Here is a 9,827-nt window from a genome sequence, read left to right as displayed (position 1 = left end):
GAGCAGATTACAGGGATTCCAAGACCCAGGTTGAAGATTTGGTGAGAAATCGGTATCTGGATGAGTTTATAGATGAGACCTTCCCGATGGTAGCCTCGACAAGTGAAGGGGAGCAGAGTGACAGGAACTTGAGGCGCGAGCACCCTACGGTAAGGGTGATAGTTGGGGGCCCAACATTGGCTGGAGATTCCATCAGGTCGAGGAAGAATTATGCTAGATACGCCATGACTAGCAAAGAGGTGTTCTTCAACACCCCAACAGCCAAACGTGCAAGAGTCAGGCAAGTGCCAATCATGTGGACAGATGAGGATGAGGAAGGGATTTTATACCCTCACGAGGATGCTTTGGTCATCAAGGCCATTGTTGCTAGTAAGAAGTTTGACAGGATACTGGTTGACACAGGGAGCTCAGTTGACGTATTGTTTAAGTCAACCCTGGAGGAGATGGGGATAGCAGACCTGAAGTTGGATTACACCAATACCTCCTTGAAGGGGTTTGGAGGAGGAAAACTGGTCCCTCTGGGCGTGGTCAAGCTGCCTATCACGATTAGGAGTTCCCCGACAGAAAGGACAATGATACTGTACGTTGTAGTAGTGGATGAGGAAGGTCCTTACCAGATGATCCTAGGCCAGCCATTTCTGAGGATGAGCAAAGCGGTGCTGTCCAACCATTATCTGGCTCTCAAGTACTGGGTGAATGGGGTAGTTGGAGTGGTACGAGGAGACCAGAGAATCGCAAGAAGCTGCTACTCCTCGGCAGCAAGGGAAGCAATGCAGATAACATCCCTTGATACCCGAGTGGAAAACAAGAATGGCAGACAAGAACCTGTAGAGGAGCTGGAGACAGTAAGCCTAGGACCAGAGAATCCGGGAAAGACGATCAGAATCGGGTCGAGACTTAAGGAAGAGCAGAAGCAAGAGTTTGTGAAATGCTTACAGGCTTATGCAGATGTGTTTGCTTGGACACATAAAGACATGCCAGGGATTGATCCTGAGGTAGCATGCCATAAGCTGGCAATAAAGAAAGGTGCTCGAGCAGTAAGGCAGAAAAGGAGGTGCTTCAACCAGGAGAGGTATGAGGCTATAAATGGCGAGGTGGATAAGCTCTTGAGAGCAGGGTTCATTCGGGAAGTTAATTACCCTGAGTGGATATCGAATGTGGTGTTGGTATAGAAGGCAAATGGCAAGTGGGGGATGTGTGTGGATTTCACAGACCTTAATAAGGCGTGCTCAAAAGGCAGTTTTCCTTTACCAAAGATCGATCAGCTAGTAGATTCAACGGCTGGACACGGTCTGCTTAGCTTCATGGATGCGTTCTCGGGAAACAACCAGATCCCCATGCACGAGCAAGATGAGGAGAGCACGGTTTTCATCACTAACCAGGGTTTATTCTGTTACAGGGTAATGCCATTTGGACTTAAAAACACTGGGGCCATATACCAGAGGCTGGTGAACAAAGTCTTTAAGCCATTGATCGGGAGAACCATGGAGGTGTACGTGGACGACATGATAACCAAGTCGAAAATTCCGAAGGAACATGTCGGACACCTCGAGGAGACATTCGGGCTTTTGAGGAAGTATAAGATGAAGCTCAACCCGGAAAAATGTGCTTTTGGGGTCGAGTCGGGGAAGTTCCTTGGATTCATAGTGAGTCATCGGGGGATCGAAGCAAATCTCGAGAAGATCCAGGCGATCGTGCAGATGAGGTCTCCTCATAGCCTGAAGGAGATGCAGAGCCTTATGGGGAGGTTGGCGGCATTGAGCCGGTTCATATCCAAGGCTACAGATAAGTGTTAACCATTCTTTCAAGTGATAAGGAGGGGAAAGAAAATAGAGTGGACTCCGGAATGCGAGGAAGCCTTTCAGAACTTGAAGCAGTATTTACAGCAAGCCCCTCTGCTATCCACACCGAGGGTTGGGGACAAGTTATTTTTGTATCTGGCGGTATCGGATCGGGCCGCCAGTTCTGTTCTGGTGAGAGAGGAAGAGGGAGTTCAGTATCCGATATACTACACCAGCAAGGCCCTGCTCGACGCTGAGACTAGATACCCACTGTTGGAGAAATGGGCACTTGCCCTTGTAGTTGCTGCTCATAAGTTAAGGCCATATTTTCAGGCATTCCTAGTCTCGGTAATAACAAACCAGCCATTGCGTCAAACTCTGCACAAGCCAGATGCTTCTGGTCGGCTCGTCAAGTGGGCTATAGAGCTGAGCGAGTTCGACATAGACTACAAACCCCGAGCAGCCATAAAGGCTTAGGCAATGGCCGATTTCGTAGCAGAATTCACAGAGCTTGAAGTATGTTTTGACCAACGAGATGTAGTTACAGACAGTGGCGAAGCTCAAGTATGGCAAATGTCTGTAGATGGGTCATCAGGGGAGCAGGGATCAGGAGCAGGGATTGTATTGGAAGGCCCGAAGGGGGAGGAGATCTCTTATGGTGTAAAGTTAGAATTCGCAGCAACAAATAACTAGGCAGAGTATGAAGCCTTGATAGCAGGTTTGGAACTAGCTAAGGCCGTGAGAGCAGATAGAGTGAAGATCAGAACTGATTCCCTGCTGGTTACGAATCATGTCAGTGAGAGATTCCAACCGAGAGAGGAGAAGATGGAGCAGTACCTAAAGATAGTCAGGCAGATGATGGGGAAATTCAAAACGGTGGAGGTGGTACAAATCCTCAGGGAGCAGAATAGTCGAGCAGATATTTTGGCCAGGATGGCAGCAGTAGCCGACCCAAAAATGCCAAAGTCGGTCCCGCTGGAGGTGAAGTCCAGCCCAAGTATCGAGCAGAATTTGGGGGTGCTGCGGATAGAACAAAAATGCTCGTGGATGGACCCGATAAATTCATACCTCAGAGACGGGGTATTACCACTAGATAAGCTGCGAGCTCGGAAGGTTAAAGCCCAGGCCTCGAGACACACGATGATTGATGGGGTACTGTATCGGCGAGGATATACACTACCTTTCCTTCGATGTTTGGATGAGGACGACGCAAATTACGTACTGAGAGAAGTACATGAAGGAATTTGCAGGAATCATTCTGGTGGGAGGTCCCTGGCCCACAAGGTTCTAAGGCAGGGATATTTCTGGCCGACAATGCACCAGGATGCACAGGAGAAGACCAGGAGCTGTGTAAGTTGCCAGAGTTTTGCAAGTTTCTCCAACCAACCACCAGAGAAGCTCACCTCTATGGCCTCCCCTTGGCCATTTGGTCAATGGGGAATTGATCTGATCGGACCACTGCCAAAGGGACGAGGAGCAGCAACACATGCAATAGTTGCTATAGACTACTTTACGAAATGGATAGAGGTAGAAGCCCTTAACAGGATCACAGAGAAGAAAACAACAGACTTTGTGTGGAGAAACCTGGTCTGTCGATACGGGATCCCTTATGCCCTGGTAACGGATAATGGCAAGCAGTTCGATAATCACAGCTTCAGGGATTTCTGCTAGAACCTCGGGATAAAGTTGAAGTATTGCTTGCCTGCTCACCCTCAATCGAATGGACAAGTAGAAGCAGCCAACAAGACCATCAAGAGGCTTTTGAAAACCAGGCTTGGAGCAAAAAAGGGTGCATGGGTTGATGAGCTGTCAGGTGTGTTATGGGCATACAGAACAACCCATAAAACAACAACTGGGGAGACACCGTTCGCCTTGGCTTTCAGACATGAAGCGGTCGTACCAGCTGAGATAGGAACGACCACGCACTGGACAGGTCATTTCAATGAGCAAGAGAACGACGAGCAGATGTGTTTGAATCTTGATCTGCTAACAGAAAAGAGGGAGCAAGCAGCTGGTCGATCAGCCACTTACCAGCAACGGGTCACTCGTTATTATAACCAAAAGGTTAATGTACAGCAATTCAGGGTCGAAGACTGGGTACTGAGAAGAGTGAATCAGAGCACCAAAGATTCAACTCAAGGAGTGTTGGGACCGAATTGGGAAGGGCCATATAGAGTCAAGCAGATAGTGGGACCCGGAGCTTACAAGCTGGTTCGAACGGACGGCCACGAGTTGAAACGCCCATGGAACGCAGCACACCTCTAAAAATACTTCCAGTAAGACTTGTTCACATTTGAAAGCTATTTCTACTCGTGCTCATTATCTTTTATTTTTTATGTTTTATGTCAAAGAAAGTTCATGTAAATTCAACTCCTGCAATTAATGGAACGTCGAGGAATTTCATTCACTTGAAACTGTGATAAATTTTCTAAGGCATGCAAAGGCTCGCCAAGTCTCAAAGCCTATTTTATGGCGAGACAGAAGCCAAGCGTGCCAGGATCTGCTCGACCACGCGAAAGCGAGCAGAATCCCCAAGCATCGGAATATTTTCTAAGGCATGCGAAGGCTCGCCAAGTCTCAAAGCCTGTTTTATGGCGAGACAGAAGCCAAGCGTGCCAGGATCTGCTTGACCACGCGAAGGCGAGCAAAATTCCTAAGCATCGGAATATTTTCTAAGGCATGCAAAGGCTCGCCAAGTTTCAAAGCCTGTTTTATGGCGAGACGGAAGCCAAGCGTGCCAGGATCTGCTCGACCACACGAAGGCGAGCAGAATCCCCAACCATCGAAATTTTTTCTAAGGCATGCAAAGGATCGCCAAGTCTCAAAGCCTGTCTTATGGCGAGACAGAAGCCAAGCGTGCCAGGATCTGCTCGACCATGCGAAGGCGAGCAGAATCCCCAAGCATCGAAATTTTTTCTAAGGCATGTAAAGGCTCGCCAAGTCTCAAAGCCTGTTTTATGGCGAGACAGAAGCCAAACGTGCCAGGATCTGCTCGACCATGCGAAGGCGAGCAGAATCCCCAAGCATTAGAATATTTTCTAAGGCATGCAAAGGCTCGCCAAGTCTCAAAGCCTGTTTTACGGCCAGACAGAAGCCAAGCGTGCCAGGATCTGCTCGACCACACGAAGTCGAGCAGAATCCCCAAGCATCGAAAAATTTCTAGGGCATGCAAAGGCTTGAAAAGTCTCAAAGCCTGTTTTATGGCGAGACAGAAGCCAAGCGTGCCAGGATCTGCTCGACCATGCGAAGGCGAGCAGAATCCCCAAGCATCGGAATTTTTTCTAAGGCATGTAAAGGCTCGCCAAGTCTCAAAGCCTGTTTTATGGCGAGACAGAAGCCAAACGTGCCAGGATCTGCTCGACCATGCGAAGGCGAGCAGAATCCCCAAGCATTAGAATATTTTCTAAGGCATGCAAAGGCTCGCCAAGTCTCAAAGCCTGTTTTATGGCGAGACAGAAGCCAAGCGTGCCAGGATCTGCTTGACCACGCGAAGGCGAGCAAAATTCCTAAGCATCGGAATATTTTCTAAGGCATGCAAAGGCTCGCCAAGTTTCAAAGCCTGTTTTATGGCGAGACGGAAGCCAAGCGTGCCAGGATCTGCTCGACCACGCGAAGGCGAGCAGAATCCCCAAGCATCGGAATTTTTTCTAAGGCATGCAAAGGCTCGCCAAGTCTCAAAGCCTGTTTTATGGCGAGACAGAAGCCAAGCGTGCCAGGATCTGCTCGACCACGCGAAGGCGAGCAGAATCCCAAAGCATCGGAATATTTTTCTAAGGCATGCAAAGGCTCGCCAAGTCTCAAAGCCTGTTTTACGGCGAGACAGAAGCCAAGCGTGCCAGGATCTGCTCGACCACGCGAAGGCGAGCAGAATCCTCAAGCATCGGAATTTTTTCTAAGGCATGCAAAGGCTCGCCAAGTCTCAAAGCCTGTTTTATGGCGAGACAGAAGCCAAGCGTGCCAGGATCTGCTCGACCACGCGAAGGCGAGCAGAATCCCCAAGCATCGGAATTTTTTCTAAGGCATGCAAAGGCTCGCCAAGTCTCAAAGCCTGTTTTATGGCGAGACAGAAGCCAAGCGTGCCAGGATCTGCTCGACCACGCGAAGGCGAGCAGATTCCCAAAGCATCGGAATATTTTTCTAAGGCATGCAAAGGCTCGCCAAGTCTCAAAGCCTGTTTTACGGCGAGACAGAAGCCAAGCGTGCCAGGATCTGCTCGACCACGCGAAGGCGAGCAGAATCCTCAAGCATCGGAATATTTTTCTAAGGCATGCAAAGGCTCGCCAAGTCTCAAAGCCTGTTTTACGACGAGACAGAAGCCAAGCGCCCCAGGATCTGCTCCACCACGCGAAGGCAAGCAGAATCCCCAAGCATCGAAAAATTTCTAAGGCATGCAAAGGCTCGCCAAGTCTCAAAGCCTATTTTACGGCGAGACAGAAGCCAAGCGTGCCAGGATCTGCTCGACCGCGCGAAGGCGAGCAGAATCCCTAAGCATCGAAAAAGTTTCTAAGGCATGTGGCAAAACCATATGCCAAGCCAGAACCTGCTCAACCAGACGAAGACGAGAAGATTCTCAAACGAAAAATAACTCATGATTACAACACAAGAAAGTAATCAAAAACATTTTTATTAATTTTTTAATAATTAACAGAGGAGATAATCTTCACAAACATTGTTCATTACAATACAAGAAATATATCAAGAAGATGGCCGATCAGTAAGCCGAGCAGCATCGGTTGGCTGGACCTCCTCAGGTGCGGGGGGGTATCACCAGTTGCGTCCGGGGGGTGCTCGCCTCACCAACGTCAGCAGGGGTGCTCGCCTCGCCAACGTTTGCAGGGACTGCACGAGGAGGAGAGTTTTCCTCCTCAATCACGATCGGCTTTACCCCTTCGGCATCTTCCTTGGCCGCCTCCTCGTCCATATGTTGAGCAACACCAGCTGCAAGGTCATCCATCTTCAGATCAGGGTGCTCCTTCCCGAGGACGACCATGATGCAACGATAGGAATGCCGAAGTCCCTGGTCATACTGGTTGTCGGCCTCCCTCTCCAAGTTCTCGACCTGAGCCCGGTGGGAATTGCAGAGAGATTCGAACTGAGCCTCATACATAGCCTTCTGCCTTTGAAGATCCTCCTTGACCTTGGTCAACTCCTCCTCGAGGGTAATGGCTTTTGCTTGAGCAAGAGATTCTTGCTCTATCAGCTTGAAGTTCTCAACATTCAGCTCCCCTGCTTTCTTCTCGGCAACGTCAGCTCTGGTCGTCGCCGATTGAATGTCCTCCTTCATCTTCCGGTCGTAGCGGCCAACCTTAGCCTTGTAATAGGTGGCCATGCAGCTGAGGTGGAAAGCATTATACTGCATGGCCCTCACCAGCTCACCCAAGGTGCAGCCATCAAAGTCCTCCAGGTTCTTCTTGCTCACGAGTTTAGATAACTCATTGAGATAGGGGACCAAGTGTTCTGCTCGGCTGTCAGGTAAGCGAGATCGAGGCCCGACAAGAGGAGAAGAGGAAGCAGGATCCGTGGCTGCTCCACTAGTTTCCCTTCTTTGGCAGGAGCAGGAGGTAAAGTCTTCAAGGGAGAGACTTGCAGCACGATGTTGGCCCGCTTTGCAGAAGGGGCGTCCTTGTTGTGGTCCCTCTTCGTGGTTTGAGGTCGAGAACGTTTCCTGTTCAGAGCCCCAATCACAGCGTCCTCCATCTTATGGCCAGGGAGTACCAAGCGAGACTTGAGCAAGTTGTAAACAGTTATCAGTTCTCGACTCGGGCAGGAGTTGGCTAGTACAGCCTCGACCCGTTTGAGCTGATCAGGTTGGAGGGGGAAGTGAACACCCCAAGAACCTGCAACACAAACAAACATTTGATTAGAGACAAACCAGTAAAGTGCAAACAACAAGGGAGACAAGACATCTAATACGAGCAGGCAACCTGGGACCACGAAACGGGGTGGGACGCGGAAGTCCTGCCCATCAACCTGTGCAACTTGACCCCAGGGACCCCCTGCGAAAAAGAACTTCTTCTTCCAATTCCCACCACCACCAGTAGGAAGATCGGTTATGGGTTCCTGGTCTTGGTACTTGATTGGAAGTAATACCAGCCGGCGTCTTTGGGGCTGCTTTTCAACTGGTACAAGTGCTTCACCTCGTTGACCGTGGGCTCGCTTTAGCAACATCTGTCCCACAGTATGAACAGACCAGAGAGCACTCTCCACCCATTGGGGTTCAGCTGATCAGGAGCTAGGTTTAGCCCGTTAAGAATCCAGGCAAAGTAGGGTTGCAAAGGACACCTCAGCCCGTGCCTAAAACTCTCCAAAAACAAGGTAACATATCCCCTAGGAGGCCTGCTAGAGGTATCCTTCTTTCCTGGGACCTTAAGAAGTATTTCACCAGGAATGCTATACCTAAGCCGGAGGTCAGCGAGCTCGTCAAACGTGGTCGTGCACGTCATATAATCAATAGCGTAGTCCCGCGATAGGGCTCTACCTCCTTCTGTACTCCGCCCTTCTGGTGGCGACGCTCCTAATGGGGACACCTCACCAGAATCATCTCCTCGACCCTCACTCAGGGTGTTCTCCGAGCCAGAAGACCCCTCTTCATTGCTATTTCCGCTCGAAGAGGTTGTTTGGGGGGACGTCCTCCTAGCGCTAGTGCCAACACTAGATTTAATGGGCTCTAAGGGGATCCCGGGGTCAAAAGCAGGATTGGTGAGCAGACTAGGCAGGAAGTCCAACTCATCGTCGTCAACCTCAATGACCTTCTCTTTGCCTTTCGACATTCCCTAAGCTCTAACCACAACACCACCACCAACTACTACCCAAAAAAAAGAGAAGAGAAATTATCTACAACTATCCGAGACCAAGGAGATAAAAGAAATACCTGAAGTAATGGTTCAGTCGGTGAAAGACAGAGATGGAGGCCTTTATGCCGGAACTTCTTTGCCGGAGAGACAGAGACGGAGACGGAGTGAATGATGAATTTGCCGTTCGAGAGGATTTGGGTTTCCTAATGGGGACGGACTCTTGGGTTGCCAGCATTTAACGGCACCAAATCCCAAGGGCCTCGTAACCGTTGGTTTGAAATTCGAATAGAGGGGCAGATTTCTGCCACATCACCTCGTCCGCAATTAAATGCGATATGACTCTTGGCAGCCTTTTCCAATCCCACGCAAGCAAGTACTGTCAAGTTTCTACTGCTGGTCCACTACATTACCCAACACCAGAAACTGGGGGACCGATGTTTGGGAGAAATACGTCGACGAGACCAGGCATGATGAGCATATATGAGCAGATATCTGATGGCAGAGTTCTGCGAACCGGTGTGTCCCGTAAGAGTCTGGTATCCGGGGGAGCAGGAGCAGGAATATCCTGCTCATCCACGAGCACGTCATCCACGAGGCCAATTACCTGTAAGAAGCATAAAGCCATTCCTGCTGTATTCCTGCTAAGTGTTGATTCGAGGAGACCCGGTCAATGACGGTTGGCGAGGCATGCTCTCCAATCCGAGAATCTAGGCACGAAGGCCACGCAACCACCCACAACTACAGAAATGGGGAGTACACGTTCGAGAGGTGGGAGGATAACGAGCGCGAATGGAGGGGAGGCCCGAGCTCAGAAGTGGCCTATAAAAAGGTAGCCAACGAAGGTAAAAGGGTTAGCATTTTTGAGATTATAACAGAGATAAAGAAAATCCTAAAGAATAGAAACTACCAAAAAGCCATAAGATCTGTGGCAAGCGTTCCCAGAGCCTTCATATCTGACTTGAGCGTCGGAGGGTTTACGTCGGAAAAACAACCGGCGTGCTCTGACTTGTTTATGTGGACGCAGGAATTCTTGGAGAAGAAAGCATACGAGGAGAGATTTTGATCGAGGTAAGGTTGATCGAGCAGATATCCTGGTCGTAGGAAGAGTGTAACCAAAATCTCGCATCAACACCTTCAAAGTCAACAGTACAATCACCACTGCTAGAAAATTGAACCTTGCATCCTAATGATTGAACGGCTCGATTTATGGCTTCACTTTCCTTGCTGGCCCTATTGGCTACATTCACAGCCT

At 49.6% G+C, this 9,827-nt stretch overlaps 2 protein-coding genes across 2 annotated transcripts; one reads left to right on the top strand and one right to left on the bottom strand.

The window, feature by feature from the left end:
- The first annotated feature begins 86 nt into the window (after positions 1 to 86).
- Positions 87 to 1,172, top strand: LOC112099077. Its single transcript, XM_024186180.1, has 2 exons — positions 87 to 713; positions 810 to 1,172. The coding sequence occupies exons 1-2, from the start codon at positions 87 to 89 to the stop codon at positions 1,170 to 1,172; spliced, it is 990 nt and encodes a 329-aa protein (XP_024041948.1).
- Positions 1,173 to 6,265: 5,093 nt separating this feature from the next.
- LOC112099076 lies at positions 6,266 to 8,551 on the bottom strand. The gene is made up of 5 exons (XM_024186179.1): positions 8,102 to 8,551; positions 7,706 to 7,949; positions 7,497 to 7,618; positions 6,579 to 7,446; positions 6,266 to 6,321 (listed from the first exon to the last, which is right to left on the bottom strand). The coding sequence occupies exons 1-5, from the start codon at positions 8,549 to 8,551 to the stop codon at positions 6,266 to 6,268; spliced, it is 1,740 nt and encodes a 579-aa protein (XP_024041947.1).
- Between the last annotated feature and the right edge of the window lie 1,276 nt (positions 8,552 to 9,827).

The sequence above is a fragment of the Citrus clementina genome, unplaced genomic scaffold (genome assembly GCF_000493195.1).
Source record: "Citrus clementina cultivar Clemenules unplaced genomic scaffold, Citrus_clementina_v1.0 scaffold_4, whole genome shotgun sequence".
NCBI lineage: Eukaryota > Viridiplantae > Streptophyta > Magnoliopsida > Sapindales > Rutaceae > Citrus > Citrus x clementina.
The sequence above is the reverse complement of the archived record's forward strand: the minus strand, read 5'-3'. Positions and strand labels throughout refer to the sequence as shown.